This window comes from Peromyscus maniculatus, chromosome 22 (assembly GCF_049852395.1).
Source record: "Peromyscus maniculatus bairdii isolate BWxNUB_F1_BW_parent chromosome 22, HU_Pman_BW_mat_3.1, whole genome shotgun sequence".
Classification (NCBI taxonomy): Eukaryota; Metazoa; Chordata; class Mammalia; order Rodentia; family Cricetidae; genus Peromyscus; species Peromyscus maniculatus.
The window spans coordinates 9,641,531-9,659,834 of record NC_134873.1 but is presented as its reverse complement, the minus strand read 5'-3'; the positions used below and the strand labels follow the sequence as shown (position 1 = coordinate 9,659,834).

At 47.5% G+C, this 18,304-nt stretch overlaps 2 protein-coding genes across 2 annotated transcripts in view; both read right to left on the bottom strand.

The window, feature by feature from the left end:
- Nucleotides 1-225: 225 nt before the first annotated feature.
- On the bottom strand, nt 226-5,015 carry LOC121826319 (protein GPR108-like). The gene is made up of 7 exons (XM_076558936.1): nt 5,006-5,015; nt 4,271-4,470; nt 3,994-4,076; nt 3,226-3,350; nt 2,941-3,134; nt 2,739-2,843; nt 226-394 (listed from the first exon to the last, which is right to left on the bottom strand). Exons 1-7 carry the CDS (start codon nt 5,013-5,015, stop codon nt 374-376), a joined length of 738 nt encoding a protein of 245 aa, XP_076415051.1. The 3' UTR covers nt 226-373.
- A 72-nt stretch (nt 5,016-5,087) lies between these two features.
- The window catches only part of LOC121825191 (complement C3), a 35,362-nt gene continuing 22,145 nt past the window's right edge, over nt 5,088-18,304 (bottom strand). The window contains exons 34-41 of the mRNA XM_076558894.1: nt 9,263-9,350; nt 9,078-9,167; nt 7,630-7,735; nt 7,066-7,155; nt 6,794-6,877; nt 5,575-5,658; nt 5,360-5,495; nt 5,088-5,263 (exon numbers count right to left, since the gene is read on the bottom strand). Of these exons, the coding sequence (XP_076415009.1) occupies nt 5,128-5,263; nt 5,360-5,495; nt 5,575-5,658; nt 6,794-6,877; nt 7,066-7,155; nt 7,630-7,735; nt 9,078-9,167; nt 9,263-9,350 (814 nt within the window). The 3' untranslated portion in view covers nt 5,088-5,127. The remainder of the gene's footprint in view (nt 5,264-5,359; nt 5,496-5,574; nt 5,659-6,793; nt 6,878-7,065; nt 7,156-7,629; nt 7,736-9,077; nt 9,168-9,262; nt 9,351-18,304) is intronic.

Genomic DNA, 18,304 nt, shown 5'->3' with positions numbered 1-18,304 from the left:
CAGGATGCACTCAATGGCGGTGGTCCAACCACGAGGAATATCTCAAACTGCAGATGTGGGAGATGGCTACAAATTTAGGCCTGCAATATGGGCCGACCGTAGCCAGTAAAGCCCGTGGCCGGGGATTCCCCCAGCTTCAAGAATACTCACTGAGATGCCAGACACACAATGGCATTCACACAGATTCAGCAAACCGTTTACGCTGGCCGAAAAGTGGGGGCTCACCAATTGAAGAAGTGGTGTTGCATGCAGATTTGTGCGGCCAGATGATGGACAGTGGTCTGTCGCATATGGAGCAGAGTCCCCGGTTTTCCCAGTTTCCAGGCACAGAGTGCCCAGAAGCTCCCGTTTCATCAATGGCACCAGATGTTACTTATTTAGCGGCACTCTTACCCTGTGAGGAAATGTCACGAAACACAACAGAATCCACTAACAAGAGCTTTATTAAGATAAGAGAGAGAGGGGCTGGAGAGATGGCTCAGTGGTTAAGAGCACTGACTGCTCTTCCAGAGGTCCTGATTTCAATTCCCAGCACCCACATGGTGGCTCACAACCATCTGTAATGAGATCTGGTGCCCTCTTCTGGCCTGCAGTCATACATGCTGTATACATAATAAATAAATAAATCTTTTACAAAAAAAAGATAAGAGAGAGAGACAGATGAGCACAGGCCTGCGGGAAAGACATGTGAGTAAAGAGATGCAGCCAGGAATATGGTGCCGGGTTATAAAGGCTGGGCCGCACCTGTGCACACAGGCCCATATGGCTATACCACACTTGCGCGTAGATCACATGGTTGCACTGTGCGCTTTATGCAACAACGCAAAGACATGGGGTCCTAGTCATGCAAGACGTTTTGACCCGGAAATGGCTAGGCCGATGTGCCTAGGTCTGCCGGGCATTCTCAACCATGCCCAGCCATGGCCCTATCAACGGCTTCTTGAATGTTGGAGTTAGAGGCTTGAACCGCCATGCCTTGGTATAAGTGTCCTCTGTGGCCTAAGGTAGATTAACCACCCTCCCCGCACTGTGTCCTCAGGAGGGACAGCTACAGGCCAGCCTCGCTGCTGTTGCTTGGGTGCCGCCTACCCTAGTTCTGAAACAGGGTGTCTCAAGGGCCTGGGATGCAAGAAGTAGGCTAGGCTGGCTGGGCAGCGGGGCCCAGGGATCTGCCCCTCCCCACCTCCCTGGCGCTAGGATTACATGGTGTTGGTTAGGGGCCTCCCAGGAGAAAAGCGACTCATAGCATCTAATACAACATCCCCACATTGTGACCGGATCATTTTGGCCAGCGGTTCTCAGCCTTCCTGATGCTGTGACCCTTTGATACGGCTCTGAGCTGTACTGTTGTGGTGACCCCCCTCCCCCACAGAACTATCTCGCGGTGACTTCATCACTGTAGATTTGCTATGGTTATGAACTGTATTGTAAATATCTGATACACAGGTCACCTGGTGTGCAGCCCCCAAAGGGGTCGAGACCCTCAGGTTGGGCACCACTGACTTAGGGCATACCGTGTGATTCTGTTTATATGAGTGGAGGCCAAGGACGGCTTCAGGTGGCCATCCTCGGAACACACGCGAGGAGAGAACTGACGCCGTAACTTGCCCTTTGACCTCCGCGTGTGCTGCACACACACTGCACACACACTGCACACACACTGCACACACACTGCACACACACTGCACACACACTGCACACACACACTGCACACACACTGCACACACACACTGCACACACACTGCACACACACACTGCACACACACACTGCACACACACTGCACACACACTGCACACACACTGCACACACACTGCACACACACTGCACACACACTTCACACACTCACATTAAAAACAAATGTCAAACGAGTCTACAGGATGCTCAGGACTCGGCTGGGGAGGCAGCGCTGTCATGAAGAGCCGAGTTCAGATCCCCAGAACCCACATCAAGAAAGCCTGGGATGGCAGCCTTGCTTGAAGGCCCAGCATGGAAGTGGAGACAGGTGGGTCCCTGTGGCTCGCTAGCCAGCCAGCCTGCCTGAATCTGTGAGCTCCAAGCCAGTCAGAGACCCTGTCTCAAAAAACAAGGTGAGCGCTGGGTGGTGGTGGCCCACGCCTTTAATCCCAGCACTCGGGAGGCAGAGGCAGGCGGATCTCTGTGAGTTTGAGGCCAGCCTGGTCTTCATAGTGAGTTCTGGGCCAGCCTGGGCTACAAAGAGAGACTCTGTCTCAAAACAAAACAAACAAAAAGCAAATATCAAGATGGACAGCATCCGGAGGAACACCAGTGAGAGCTGACTGTGACTTCCTTTGTACACCATACAAGCTTCCTTACACACACACACACACACACACACACACACACTGCACACACCTGAAATAGATAAAATTTTGTATTCTCTAAATACTTCCGATTTGAGGACAGTTGGATACCCTAGCTTGCATGCCTCACCAAAGCCCAATGGGAGACTTTCAGTTCATTCAGGGGCTCACAAGATGGCTCAGTGGGTAAAGAAGCTTGCTGCCAAGTCTGACGACCTGAGTTCGATCCCTGAGGCCCGCAGGTGGGAGGAGACAAGTGACTCCTCAGAGTTGTCCTCTGACCTCCACACACATGCTGTGGTGCACACCCTCTCCCCTCACCCCAATAAATAAAGTGTGATAAAAACACAAAGACAACCACAGGACGAAGACAGAGCCATTCAGCGGGGTGGGTGTGCCTGTCCCTGGACACTCACGGTGAGGTCGAACGGCTGTTCATGGCCGGGAATGGAGTTGTGGCAGTTGTGGAAGTTGAGGCTGTACTGGCCTTCCTCTTCCCTGGAGCCAATCACCACGTGGAACTAGTCACAAGAGATGGGGGGGGGGGTCCCAGTAGGGTTCCCCAGCTGCTTCAGGGTTCGGGGGAGGCGGGGACATCTGGGCAAAGCAGGCACTCACACTGAAGTTATATGAGTCGTTGAGGTGGCCCAGTCCCAACACCAGGTCCTCCTCCTTCCTGCCGGGGTCCCGCGTGGGCAGCTGCCTCTGTGGCTGGCCCTCTGTGGAGTGTCCGGGTGCCCCCGGGATAGTTTTCTCTCCTGAGACTGGGGGTGCTCCGGGCTTTGCCTGATCCTCCTTGACGGCAGAGTTCTCTGTAGGAGATGGGTGAGTGACTGTTAAAAGACAGATGGGTAGAAAATTGGGGTATGTCCAGGGCAGCTCTGCCCAGCCTCCCGGACTTACCACTGTTCTCCTTAGGGGTGCCTGCTGGCTCTGGTTTCGGGATGCCTGATGGGGCCGGGGCATCAGGGAGGAGGCCAGGGGAGATGAACAACTTCCTCTGCTCCCCATATTTTCGGACTTGGACCCTTGGGTGAGGGAGGGATAGGAAAAGGGGAGGGTGATCTGTGGTCAGGTATACAATGTGTGTGGATGCCCTCCCTAAGGGGCTGGAGAATCTCCCTGAGCCACTGGCCACCAGATCTCAGCCTCTGGCTACCACCCGTCAAGGTAGCTCCCACAGTTATGGTTGTCTACTGGGAAGGGCCACCAAATCAGAAGACAACGTGGCCTGGTCTGAGGACAAAAGGCCTGTGATCCAAGGTACTTGGGAGGCAGAGGCAGGAGGATTGCAAGTTCAGTGTCAGCCTGGATTACAGAGTGAGTTCAAGGCTCAAACTGGTAAAACTTACTGAACACCTGTCTTAAAATAAAAGGTACAAATAGGACTGGGGTCATGGCTCAGGGTGGAGCCCCGCCTAGAATCCCCCAGTGAGGGCCTAGGGGTGTGGTCAGGATGGAGCTCCGCCCACAAAACCCCAGTGAGGGCCCAGGGGCGTGGTCAGGGTTATAGCACTTGCCTACAATTTGTAAGGCAGTAGGTTCAATTTCCAGGAGCATGCGGTGCACATATACACATACACACACAAACACACGATGTACCATGGAGCAAAAGTGACTGGCTTTCTCCCTAGGGCTGTGGATCTTTGGGGGTACCCTGTCCCCACTCACTGCAGGTCTTTGATATCAATGAGGAAAAGGACCAGGAAGTTGCTGCTGTTTCTCTCCAGAGGGCATCCGTGGGAGTTCCGGCTCTGGGGAGTGGACAGAAAGGACCTGGGTTACAGCTGCCTGTGGATCTAGCCTCGTTCCATGTGCTATCCATTCACCCGGGGCCTCTCCCTGCCCCATCTCTGGAAAAGAACCCAGGGCTGTAGGCTTTACCCGAAGAAGACAAGCCCTGAACACCATATCAGCTCTCTCATCCCCTCTGATGCGCTCCACTCACCGAGTAGGAGTGAATGCTGCCAGATCGAACCCGACTCAAGCTGAACCCCACCTGATGGAAAAGAGAAAACAGTGAGGGGCTTCCAAAGCACCCTCGGCAGCAGAAGGGATGCAACCTAGCTCTGTTCTGCTTCAAGACAGGGACTCGCAGGCAGCCCTGGCTGGTAGGGCACTCACCATGTTGCCCAGGTCGGGGTTGGACTCATGTCAATCCTACCGTCTCAGCATGTACCACCACCCGCGGCTCATCTCAGGTACTGAACACCCATCATGTGCTAGATGTTCAGTGACCTGTCCCACCCCTGACTCCCAATGCTCATACAGAACACTTCCTCTGAACAGACTTTTTTAGTCTGATTGGTTTTACCCACCTACAATGTTAATGGGCAGGGTGGAGCATGCCGTTTCATGGGCTATGAAGACTGAGGCAGGAGGGGCTTAAATTTTAGGGGAACCTGGACTACATGAGACCCTGTCTCAAAACAAACTGTCAAAACGAGGCTGCCTGGGCACCCCTTTTATCCGAGCACTTGGCAGGTGGACCTCTGTGAGTTTGAGGCCAGTCTGGTCTATGTAGTGAGTTCCAGGATAGCCAGGGCTACACAGAAAAACTCTGTCTTGAAAAACAAACAAACAAACAAACAAACAAACAAAAGAAAAGAAAAACAAAAACAAAAACAAATGAAAAAAAGGAATGGTTTTGGTGTCCACATGTATGCGCACACATGCACCTTACACAGAAACATGTTTACACACTCACGTGTGTGCGCGCGCGCATACACACACACACACCACAACTCCAGACACTGGAAGGAGGGTGAATTACAACTGAAGATTTATTGGAGGGCTGGGCTGTGGTCAGTTGGGGCAGCCATAAACCACCATGTTCTCTGTGAAGGACCCCAGATTCCTACACTGCTGCTGGTGTTCCTCATCCTGGCATTCATCAGCCTCGGGCCAGAGCTCCACCCACGTGTCCTTCCCGATGATGTAGCTGGGGAAGGGAGAGCAGGTGAGGGCGGGCTCCTGCGGCAGTGGGTGGGGCTAGAGGGGCAGCCACAGCGTGCACATGCGCAGAATGGGCACTTACTCGGGCTTTTCTCCCCAGAGGTCCGAGGACTGGCCCCACATGAGGTACTGCTTCCCTTTCTGCAGCTTCAGGGCTTGTCTGCACTTGATGTGGCTGATGAACCTGCGTTCCTGCCCTGCCTGCACCTCATCTGAGCCTGTGGAGCAGGGAAGGGGAGGCTGAGCCCCCGCAGAGGGCGTGGGGGTGGGGAGGTGGGAAGACAGAGGGCTGGGTACCTGACTTGATGACCTGCTGGATGGTCATGATGTACTCGTCAAAATCATCCGACAGCTCCGTCGAGACTAGCCTGGTCTTGTACACTGTGGGGGGAAGGGGCAGTGAGGGTCATGAGCAGGGTTGGCCATGGGGCTCTCACCAGCACCTGCCCCTGACCATGTGACTCCCCCACCTACCAGCAGAGACAGGCTGAGTCAGAGCCATGGACACTTCAGTGTGTCCCGTCCCAGGAACACACACAACCAGCAGCCATGCCCAGACTCACTCCTGTACTCAGTCACAGCTACCTGTGAGTGTTACCGCTGCCGACAGGCACAGCCATCCATGGAAAAGTTTCCTGTGACTGAGGGTACCGGCTACTCCAGGCCACAGAAGCACGTGCACATTCATAGCCACAGTACCATGCCCACGATCAGCATTATAGGCAAGGAGTCTTATAGACAGAGGCAGCTCTTCTCCAGTCAGCCACATTGCTCGTGTTTTTCTGAGACAGGACCTTACTGAAACCTTGAACTCATTGGTGCGGCCAGGCTGGCCCTGAGAACCTCCTGGTTCTGCCTCCCCAGTGCTCACATTAGGGACATGTGTCACCGTGCTGAGCTTTTCCCCGGGTGCTGGGGATGAAATCCAGGACCTCCCGCTTGGGCACACAGAGCCATACCGACTGAGCTAATCCCATCCACAGCTCCACATACCCATGGTTATGTACTACAGCCTCCTGGGCAACCCCTCCCATAGCCACACCCACCTTCTCTCACTTGCTAGCACCCACTCAGGCCATGACTCCCTAGTATTTAGCTACACCCTTGACATTGAAGCCTCAGGTTCTGGAGGAAGGGCCCTTAAGACTCAGGAAATAAATGAAACTTACCAGGTCCACAGGGCCCTTCCCAGAGGTTATAAAAGTCATTCATGCTCCTGTGAGGAACCCCTCACTCCAGCTTTAATGAGTAACCCCAGTAACTCACTGGTTCAGTAAGCTGGACTTGGGGGTTCTGTGCCTTATCTGGGGTGAATGCCTCCCCAGAAAACATCACACAACACAGATCACGCACACCCCTTCACTGCACATCTACACGTGTTCCAAACGCAACAGTCACACACAGCCAGAGCCCGACGGAACACAGGCACCTGCTGTTCCCTGCTAGTCACACACCATCACGCCACCCCATCGCTCACTCCACACGGTGTGACAGAGCCGGCAGGAGTCACACTCACCATAGTCCACTCCAGGCTCGCAAGCCTTTTCCAGCCGTTCCTTCTCGCTGACCTCCTCCTGTGCCTGGTGCATGAAGCAGTTTTCTGTGGGGTGGGGTGACACAGGCTCTTGAGTCCCTCTGTCTGCGCTGGGGCTGGCCCCAGAGGGAACACCTATCCTACTCCAGGTCCCCTGAGTGAGGCTTTGGGCCGAGCGCGTCCCCCATGGGAGTGGAGAGTTTGTGTCCATGTATCCTGGCCCCGTCCACCCTTCACGCCCTCCTGGTACCCACCCTCAGCACAGCGGCACATTTCATTGTGGCAGAGCTTGCTCAGCATTCCATCCTCCTTATCCAGATGGTAAAACCGGGTGCAGGATTCCTCTGTGGGCAGAAGTGATGGGAAGAGGTCAGAGGGCCAGGGACTTCACCCCAGAGACCACTCCTGCGGGGAAATGCCCAGTGAGTCCCCTCAGCCCTGAGATGCTAGGTCCCCAACCCCGGACCCCTGTGACACTCAGACCCCAGGTTTTCTGTTCTTTTGGCCCTTCAAGTCGACTGTAGTGTCTTGAGACCTCCATCTAGAGCCCTGAGACGCTCAGACGTCAAAACGGTAGGTCCCTAGAATTCTCAGGCCCTCCCAGCCTCTAGGAGTCTTGGCTCCTCAAACCCCAACCTGCAAATCCTTGGACCCTGCGTCTCCCAATTCTCCAATTCCTAGGACTCAAAGAACCTCAGCATAGGGACCCCCAGGACCCCCAATGTTTTAATCTTTGGTGCTGCCAGAACTGATACTCAGATCTCCGGGTCGTTGAACACACGGAACCCCCAACATCCTGCCCTGCCTTGCCTGCTCACCCAGGTTGTAATAGGAGTAGACCTTGACCGAGCCCGGCTGGATGAGTCCCACTTTAAAGAACTGGTGGACTTTGAAGGACAGACATTCTTCTTCAGAGTGTGAGATCTGAGGGGAAGAGTGGAGCTGGTCAGGGAGGGTCACAGAGGAAGCCCCGGACACAGCCCTGGCCTTTGGAGCCATCGTGAAGAAATTGAGGGACCAAGCATGTTCTAGAACAGTGGATCTCAACCTGTGGGTCGCAACCCCTTTGGGGGTTGAACAACCCTTTCACAGGGGTCACCTAAGACCATCAGAAAGTACAGATGTTTACATTGTGACCCATAACACTAGTGAATTACAGTCATGAAGTTGCAATGAAGGAGATGTTATGGTTGGGGGTCGCTATAACATGAGGATGTCGTGTCAGGAAGGTTGAGAACCACTGCTCTAGAAGGTGTGGGGTGGACCAGCAAGGAGGAAGGAGCAGTCATCGACCCTGACTTCCTTTTCCATCACGTTTGGAGCCAGACCGCTCGCAGCCTCACTCTGAGTTAGAGGTACCCAGGTGACGGCGCTCTGGCCGCTGGCCACTGTCTACCTGCTGCTGTTTGTTCTGACTTCTCTTCATTCAGACCACAATGCAGTGGCATTAAGCAGACCGAACCTTTAAGGGAGGTAACTGGGCCATAGGGGATCACCTCTGGAGAGGATTAGTGCCTCTCTGGGAGGAGCGGACCAGCTCTCAGTGGAGGGAATTTGTTACCGTCATGTAGGTCATTATAAAAAGGAGTGCGGTTCCTGGACTTCTCTTGGCCCTGCCTGCACTGTGTGGCCTTTCTCTGGCACGCTCTCTAGCCATCTGCCTGGGGCTTTTGTTACAGGCTAAACAGTTGGGATCAACCAGTGCTGGGCTGTTATTTTCCAACAATTTGCCCTTAACATCTCTCTCTCTATCAAGCCACCTCAGGTGTTTTGTTAGAGCAATGAGGGGCCGCTCTGACAGTGCTCACGAAAACATCTCGGATAGCCAGGTCTGGTGACACACCTCTATAATTCCAACCTCGGGAGGAGGAAGCAGGACGATTGTGAGTTTGGGGCCAGTTCAGCCTACACGGAGAGACCCTGCCTTGCACAATCAAACTCATGCACAGTTCACTTTTCTGACGCAGTTGCTGCACACTCAAAGATCATCCTGGGGGGGGTATACCCACTCATGGAAGGAGTCTGGGTCCCTGATCATGGAGCAGAGAACTCGCTTATCTCCCACACCAGTTAGACTGTGGGGAGGGGAGGGGCAGCTTGGAGTTGGTCACCACATTTTACAAACTCTTTCTCTGATCACCCCATAGCACGGATCCTGTATTCCCAAGCCTGAGGCTAGCCTGAGTTACCTGTCATGAGGGAGGGAGAAACTCATCTGGGAAAGGACAGGAAGGGAGACATGGAACCCTCCCTGGGACGGCAGTACCTTTTCTAGGTAGATGATGAGGGTGTTCTTGGTGGAGAACTCTTTGCTCAGCTCGTACTTGGAGATGTATCTGTCCACTCCTTGGCTCAGCTGAGGAAGAGCAGAGCTGGTGAGAATCACTCCGCGTCTCCCCACAGCCTCTCTGGACCTCAGACTCCCTGCACCCCAGACCCAAGCCTCCCTACCAGGTCCAGGTCGTCTATGTCCGGAACAAATCCAGTCATCATGGAGATGTCCAGGATGGACATGGTTGCATCCACGTCTCCCAGGTACCTGCACATGGCAGAAAAAAAAAAAAAAAGGCTGTCAGCTTTCAGGATGGGGTCGGCACCCAGGGCCAGTGTCTGGATGAGGGGTCTCACTGGGACCCAGGCTCTTGCTTTATACCCAGCCCTGAAGAGGGGTTTGGATTGGGAAACACTTGTCTGAGGGAAACGTAAGTAGATACAGGCAGGTGAGGCGCTCCATGCTGCCTCAGCACTTGGGAGGCTGAGGTGGGAGACTAGCTGAGGCTAGCCTGGGCTACTTAGTGAGTTATCCCAGGGCTGGTGTGGCAGCAGAGAGGGCTGGTGTGTGGGTGTGGAGGGCTGGTGTGTAAGTGTGGAGGGCTGGTGTGTCGGTGTGGAGGGCTGGTGTGTCAGTGTAGAGGGCTGGTGTGTCAGTGTGGATGCTGGTGTGTCAGTGTGGAGGGCTGGTGTGTCAGTGTGGATGTTGGTGTGTCAGTGTGGAGGGCTGGTGTGTCAGTGTGGATGTTGGTGTGTCGGTGTGGAGGGCTGGTGTGTGGGTGTGGAGGGCTGGTGTGTCAGTGTGGAGGGCTGGTGTGTCGGTTTGTATGCTGGTGTGTCGGTGTGGAAGGCTGGTCTGTAGTGGGTAGCCATTCCAGCTTGGATCTGGAAGTTCCAACCCCCATTGAGACTCTGGCAACTGTCATGCCTACACCTAAGAGGCGGGGCTAGGGAAGGCACCTGGAGACCCGAGATCTGGATGGGTGAGCGCTCTCTCTGTGCCAGGACCCTGAACGGTGGAGGTGGACTGAGCAGAGCTCCAGAGAAGACTGCTGGACTGCGATACACCTTCCCTAGACCCTGTGACCTACCTTTCCCTTTTTGTAAGTTGCCCACTAAATAAACCTTCCTTTTAACTAAGTGGAGTGGCCTTAATAATTTCACCAATATCTGCACTCGCATGGGGCAAATTCCAAAGCCTGGGCTGCTCCCGTCCTCTCCTCCCTGGCTGGCGGGTACCTAAACCCGCCTGCAATGTTCCATATAACCAGGAATCGCCTACATGATTCCATTCCCAATAAGGGAGCAGCTAGTCTGATCTCAGTTCCCTAGCTTAGCCCCGAGACCAGCAAAAGAGGCTGGAGAGTGCTGGCTCCGATTTCTGCCATCTCTGACTCCCGCCAAGATCGCCAGCAAGCCCTGTTTTGGAGCTGTACCAACGCCACCTGCTGGCTGAAAAGTGCTACTACATACCCCAAAACCATGAAAGGTAAGCATATCGTTTCAAGTAAAGGTACTTGATAATTTTACACCTTAAAATTGACTAACAAATTTTGAGTAATTCTTGTAATATGGCCGACAACATTACCTCACAAGAATTTAAAAACCTTTTTGCCTGTATGATGAATGACATCTTCCTGGAAACTTACGACGTTCCTAAGGCATGTCTGGCCTGTACCATTTTGGCATTCATCATAATAATTCACACAGTGTTCAAACACTGGTTTAAGAACAAAGATGAGTCATTATTGGGACTGAAACAGGCTTTAAAAGATAGCAATGAAGGTTTATAGAAAAGGATTCTTTCTCTAGAATCTGCTAATCAGGATTTACAAAACAGGCTTGTACCCAAAATTGATTTTATTGATAATAAATATGAATATTTAATGGATAGAACACTAACTCTCCAAAGTGAAGTTGTGGCTACTAAGACAGTATATAAGGAAGAAAGATTATCATTAATTGATAAGATAAGGTCCATGGAATCATGTGTTTCATAAGAACATAAAAACTTCTATGATTCCATGAGAAATCTGGAGTCCCTTGCAAGAGAGGAGGTTTACTCCCTAGAACAGACCCTAGGTGTTTGTTTGCAAGCCCTAGAAGAAACTCTCAGTAAACATGACAAGGAACCTAATAAGCAGAAGGTCAAGACCATAGAGGTTGTAACATCTCCAAATGGCTCTCATACAATGGCTTATCCTGTTATCGTCCATGAGAAGCCAGCAGATGACACAAACCCCGAGCCATATATGACATATACATTACAACCAATTTCAACAATGGACTTTAAAGCAGTAGTTACGTATGGGATACATTCCACATATGTAAAACAGATGTAAAATTCGTGGTCTACCTCACATAGAATCATTCCAGATGACTGGCATCAGTTAATTTCAGCTGTTCTAGAATATAGCCAGCAGTTACAGTGGAAAAGCTGGTTGAGAGAAGAGGCAAAAAAAATTTAGAACAACAAGGTAAAGTCAGAGGTTTTGTGATCTCCCAAGATCAAATACTTAGTAAGGGATGTTTTGCTGACAGGAAAGTACAAGCCACTTATGATGAGCATACAATATCCTTATGCTGTACAGCAGCTCTAAATGCTTGGGAAAATATTCCAGAACCTGGAAAACCAACTGAGGTATACACAAAGATATTTCAGGGATCACACAAACACTTCACTGATTTTTTTATAAAGGCTGAACACAGCTATAACAAAAGCTGTGTCAGATAAAGAATTAAAAAAAGTATTAACTGAGTCCTTGGCATTCGACAATGCTAATGCAGAATGCAAAAGAATACTTACACCATTAAAGATCAGATCAGCTCCTTTGGAAGAATGGATTCAATATACTAATGGTGTTGAGTCTTAACTTCAGTAATGAGGCTTGGATAAGAGAGACAAATCCCAGAGGTGAAAGACAGCCCCATAGTACCAAATGTTTTAAATGTGGTACACCAGGTCATATAAGTAAAAACTGTACATGGGGTACTCCTAGAAGTAATACTCCTTCTAGGAATAGCCTGAACAGGAGACCCCAACCACCTCCTGGATTATGTAGAAGATGTGGCAAAGGCCGACACTGGACCAGTGAGTGCAGATCAAAAATAGATATACGAGGCAACCCTTTACTGGTGGGAAACGCCTCAGGGGGCCTCTTGCAGGCACCCAAATAAAACGTAGTACGAACATTCCCAGCCACTGTGGAAGAAATTCCTCTCCAGAACAACTGAATAAACCAATGCCTAATGTAAAAACTGATACTGCAATGGATGATAAAACAGCTCTGATAGATGAATCACAGTTTACAAAGAACACAATAAAACAAATGTTTTGGCAGACTTCCATAAATGAACAAAGACCAAAGCTTAGAATTCTAATTAATGGCCTGGTTTTGGTGGGCCTGGTAGACACAGGTGCAGATGTGACTATAATTACACCAAAATCATGGCATCCCAATTGGCCTCTTCAAGAGATTGATGTCCAACTTTTAGGGATTGGCACCCTATCTCAGATAAAACAGAGTTCAAGATGGGTTGAATGCATAGGGCCAGAAGGACAGAGAGGAAGGCTGAAGCTTATGTAGCAAATGTAGCAGTAAATCTTTGGGGCCGAGATCTGAGATCTGTTACAACAGTGGAATACCCAGATTAAAATTCCTACACTTCCAGAAAAGGAATACAGACCAATGCATATTTCTAGGAATAATATCATGACATGCTGTAAAAATCAGTCACCAACCATTCAGGCTGTTCACAAACAGAGCACGACTGTTGTTGAACTCTCAGAAGTACCAACTGCCTTACCTTTAAAATGGCTAACTAATAAACCTGTCTGGGTTGGACAATGGCCTTTGACAAAAGAGAAGCTACAAGCTTTAGAACAGCTGGTTCAAGTGCAATTAAGTGCTCAACACATTGAAGAATCTACCAACCCTTGGAATTCTCCTGTATTTATTAAAAAAAATCTGGTAATTGGAGAATGCTGACAGATCTGAGAGCTATTAATAAAGTAATTCAGCCAATGGGCTCTCTACAGACTGGGATGCCCTTGCCCTCTCTGCTACCCAAAGAATGGCCGGTAATAGTTATTGACTTAAAAGACTGTTTTTTTTACCATACCCTTACAAGAAAATGATAGAGAAAAATTTGCCTTCACAGTACCTAATTATAATAATTCTCAGCCAGTCAAGAGATATCAATGGAAGGTCCTTCCACAGGGAATGTTAAACAGCCCTACTTTGTGCCAATACTTTGTGTAGAAACCATTAGAGACAATTCGTGTAAAGTTTCCACATTCCATAATTTATCACTATATGGATGATATCCTATTAGCTGATCCAAAGATGGACTACAAAATTTGGCTAATACTCTAGAAGGGGACAAAAAATTAAATAGTCCAAGAGAATTATCAGCCGAAGCTGAGAAGGAATTGGCTCTAGTAGAAAAGACAATTCAAGAAGTACATGTGGATCATGTGGATCCAGAACTTAAATGCATTCTTGTCATATTCCCCTACAGACATTCCCCAACAGGTATTTTGATACAGAGCAATGATATTATATTGGAATGGATATTCCTACCACGTAAACCAAATAAGAAATTAAAGACTTATATAGAAAAGATCTCTGATTTGATTCAAAAGGGTAAATTAAGACTTCGCCAGTTGACAGGAATGGACCCAGCAGAAATTGCAGTACCATTAACTAATGAGGAAATTTCATCACTATGGAAAGATAATGAATACTGGCAGAGAGCCTGCAGTAACTTTTTGGGAGAGATTAACAATCACTATCCCAAAAGCAAGAGAATAGAATTCATAAAGAAGACTGAATGGGTCCTTCCTCACATTGTATGACAAAAGCCAATTTCTGGAGTCCTCATATTCTATACTGATGCAAATAAATCAGGGAAAGCAGGATATAAATCAGGAGGCTTAAGTAAAGTGGTACAAAGTCTATGGAGCTTTGTACAAAAGGCAGAACTGTATGCCATTCTTATGGTACTGATGGACTTCACAGAACCCCTCAATATAGTCACTGACTATCAATATGCAGAGAGAGTTGTTTTACATATTGAAACTGCTGAATTTATTCCTGATAATACAGAATTAACTTCATTATTCATACAATTGCAGGAAATCATCAGAAAAAAAGAACATCCTATATATATAACACATATCAGATCCCATACAGGTCTGCCAGGACCTCTAGCACAAGGTAATGATGAGATTGATCAGTTACTAATAGATAATGTGCTAGAAGCCTCAGAATGTCATAAGAAATATCATGTGATTAGCAAAGGTTTGAAGAAGGATTTCTCCATCACTTGGCAACAGGCTAAGGATATTGTGAAAAAATGTCGTACTTGTTCCATCTATAACCAAACTCCATTACCTGCAGGGAGCAATCCAAAAGGTATACAAAGAAATGAAATTTGGCAGATGGATGTGTTTCATTTTGCAGAATTTGGAAGATTAAAGTATGTACATCATACCATTGACACCTTTCAGGATTTCAATGGGCAACTCCTATGAGTTCTGAAATGGCTGATTCTGTGATTACACACCTATTAGAAGTTATGGCCATCATGGGAATACCTGTACAAATTAAGACAGACAATACCCCAGCATATGTCTCCAATAAAATGAGACAATTCTTTGCTTATTGCAATATAAAGCATGTTACAGGTATACCACACAATCCCACAGGCCAAGGAGTCATAGAAAGAGCTAATTGAACTTTAAAGGATATGCTAAATAAACAGCAACAGGTAACAATGACTCCTAGAAATAGACTGCATAGTGCTTTATTAACCTTGAATTTTCTCAATGCTGATGAGAAAGGAACAACAGCTGCGGAGAGACATTGGACGACAGACAAAACTCTTGAGCTAAACCAACCAGTTTATTTCAAGGATGTGCTGACCTCAGAATGGAAACCTAGATATGTTCTACATTGGGGAAGCTATAGATACCAACAAAATTAATAAAAATTCAATTCGAACAGGAAAAACCCCTTGATGAAGGGAAGTAAAAGATCATCCACCAATGTGACATCTCTACAAGTTGTAAGACAAATTTAACAATCAAAGGGTGGGGTAGGGGTCTGTTTTTGTCTTTCCAGGATAATGGAAATACCCATCTTCCAAAAATCATAAGTCCTTGGATATCCAGGTGTTTACAGCAGAAAGAAAGAATCTATTGGTACCAATCTACACATGGTAAAATCTCACTGTCTAACATCTATCTCTCTATCAATCTAGAAAAGTTGTGGTTCCAATTCAGTTATAAGCCAATCTGGCTTTGGAGATGGAATTGGCTCACTCCTTCTCTAAACCCAAGCATATTGCTAAAAGAAAAGTTTGAGAGATTCTTCAGTCCCATATCAGAAGAGCCCTCTGCTGTGAGACAGAAGGAAACCAATAAAACAGGACCATTGTCTTCTAAATTCTAATTCTCTCCATGCTTACTCTTGATTTCTCAGAATCCTTTCTTACATGCTATGTCCTCTTTAAATCCAAACCTCCCATTTTTGATAACAAATAAATTTTTCCAATAGCAATCTCAGAAGTCTCCAGAAGGAAGATGGGGCCCCAACAACAACTCTACCCAATCCAGAATGATGCCATGGTAATCATCATAATACTACACTTCTTGCCAGAATTTCAGATAATCTTACCCATTACTCTAAGACTTGCCGCAGAACCTACAGTTAGTCTAACTGAGATTTAACTATCTGAGCTTTCTCACAGTACCCAACAGAGATAACATCACCCCCTAAACGGCAGGAAGCAATTCTAAGAAAACGACGCCCCTTCTCCCTTAGGTTTCATAATTCTCAGGGTTATGGATGATGGTTATAGGGTTGGGGGTAGAAGAAAATATTAGACTCAGTATTCTAAAAAAAAAGAGAGAGAAAAGAAGAAATGGAATGGATAGGTATAAGATATGATGGTAGATCATTGTATATACTAGTAAACAAATTTAGTAAAATAGCAACCTTAGATAATTTGCACTGTAATTTGTACTGTTATAGATTCTTATATGTTGATACAAATGTAAACTATTTTTATACTCCTGTTTAAGATAATTTGTATATTGATACAAATACAGAACTATATTTGTTATAATGTACATATATTTCTACTCTTATTTGAAATATTTTTATATTGATACAAATGTAAATTTATATCTGTCATACTTTATGTATGTTCTACTTCTGTTTAGGATATTTGGTATATTGATATATATTTAAGATTATTGTCATATTGCATATCACACTATATATTCCTACCTCTGTTATAAATATCTTGTGTATTGTCACAATTTTGAAGTCATCGTTCTTCACCATACATTTGCTCATAGACTGTTTACCTTGTTTACGTGAGGCCTTAGTCCTTAGGTTATTTTGGTAGATAAGACTTATAGATTTATAGTCACCTATGCCTGTCATCTCTATAGTTTCGTTAGTTAGGTTATCCAGATTTACAGATACATAGGTCAGATGGACAGGTAATCTTCAAACACTTTATAGACCTAGAGAATATGGCATTTAAATAACTTAGAATTCTGTTGACATGAGACACAATTGCTCCTGGCTGCACCAATTTGATCCTGAGAGAATGTTGGGCTTCTAAGACATTTCCATTTGGAAGTTTGTCTTTTTGGCACAAAATGGCCTACTGGGCAAAGAACTGCCCTTGTCCTGATGGCTGACAGTACAAATGCAATGCTGTCCTTTCTGGACAAGCGGGACACAAGGAAAGCGACCACTGTACTCTGCCAAGACAGGGCAAGATGGTCTTTCAGAATTCCTGCTTCTGAAAATGGTCTGTCAGATACTCTAGGCCTGTAGCCAATTTGAATGCACCAACAATGCTGAGAAACATTAGGTGACTGTCCAGGCTGCCAGCTGTCTTGGTCTACTCTTGCAAGATTCCCGAAAGTTGCTTGCATCCATCTACCATTTCTCAGGTACCATTATGTTCCTTCTCAGGTCTTTGATGGGATTGAAGACTAGCAGTTATAGTTACAACTTAGTATATATAATATCTTAGATAGAACATATTAAGTATTAGATTCAGGTTCTTTAGGATAGGACACCTTTTGGAATGATCTTTATAACATGCCATTTACCTATGCTCTATACTTCTCTGGATTTTAGTGTGTGTTTCTTGCTTAATATTGTTCACATTGGTTGTAGTTCCATCTTATCTAGGTCATTATCCCTCATTATTCCTGGACAATATTTGATAACCATTCCTTTGTATATAGTCTTATATTAGTTTAGAACCTTCTTATTTAGACAAAAAGGGGGAGATGTAGTGGGTAGCCATTCCAGTTTGGATCTGGAAGTTCCAACTCCCATTGAGACTCTGGCAACTGTCATGCCTACACCTAAGAGGCGGGGCCGGGGAGGCGCCTGGAGACCTGAGAGCTGGATAGGCGAGCGCTCTCTCTGTGCCGGGACGCTGAACAGTGGAGGTGGACTGAGCAGAGCTCCAGAGAACACCGCTGGACTTCGATACACCTTCCCCAGACCCCACAACCTACCTTTCCCTTTTTGTAAGTTGCCCACTAAATAAACCTTCCTTCTAACTAAGTGGAGTGGCCTTAATAATTTCACCAATACTGGTGTGTCAGTGTGGATGTAAGCTGTGGCATGAAAAAATGCACACACACTCTCACATACACATGTGTACACACACACACGTGTACACACACACGTGTACACACACACACGTGTACACATACACACACACACACACACACACACACACACACACACACATACAGTCACAGAAAGAGGAAACTCTCTGGCAAAGGTGATCACATAATAAGAAAAGTAAACATTGCCCTGGCAGTCAAGTTTGAATGTCACATCATGGCGCACTAGGAGAGAAGATGGAGGGAAGTGAACCTTGGGGTTATGTGAGAGATGCGCTGTGTGGCCGGAGGGACGGCCAGCTTGGTCCTGCGGGCTGCAGGAACATATCATAAGAATTCAGCTGGTTATGGCAAAGTCACTACCTGGAGGAATCAGGGAATTCCTCTAGAGGAAGCCAAATCCCAAGGAGCTTTTGGTGTTACTTGGCTTGTAATTTATCAGCTGTATTCTGTTATGAAAATCATGTGTGCCTTCATAGTTTTCCCAATTGACTTTTCCCTAAGAAGGGCTAACAGTGTGGACTGATCACTCTCTGGACATACACATTCCAGGT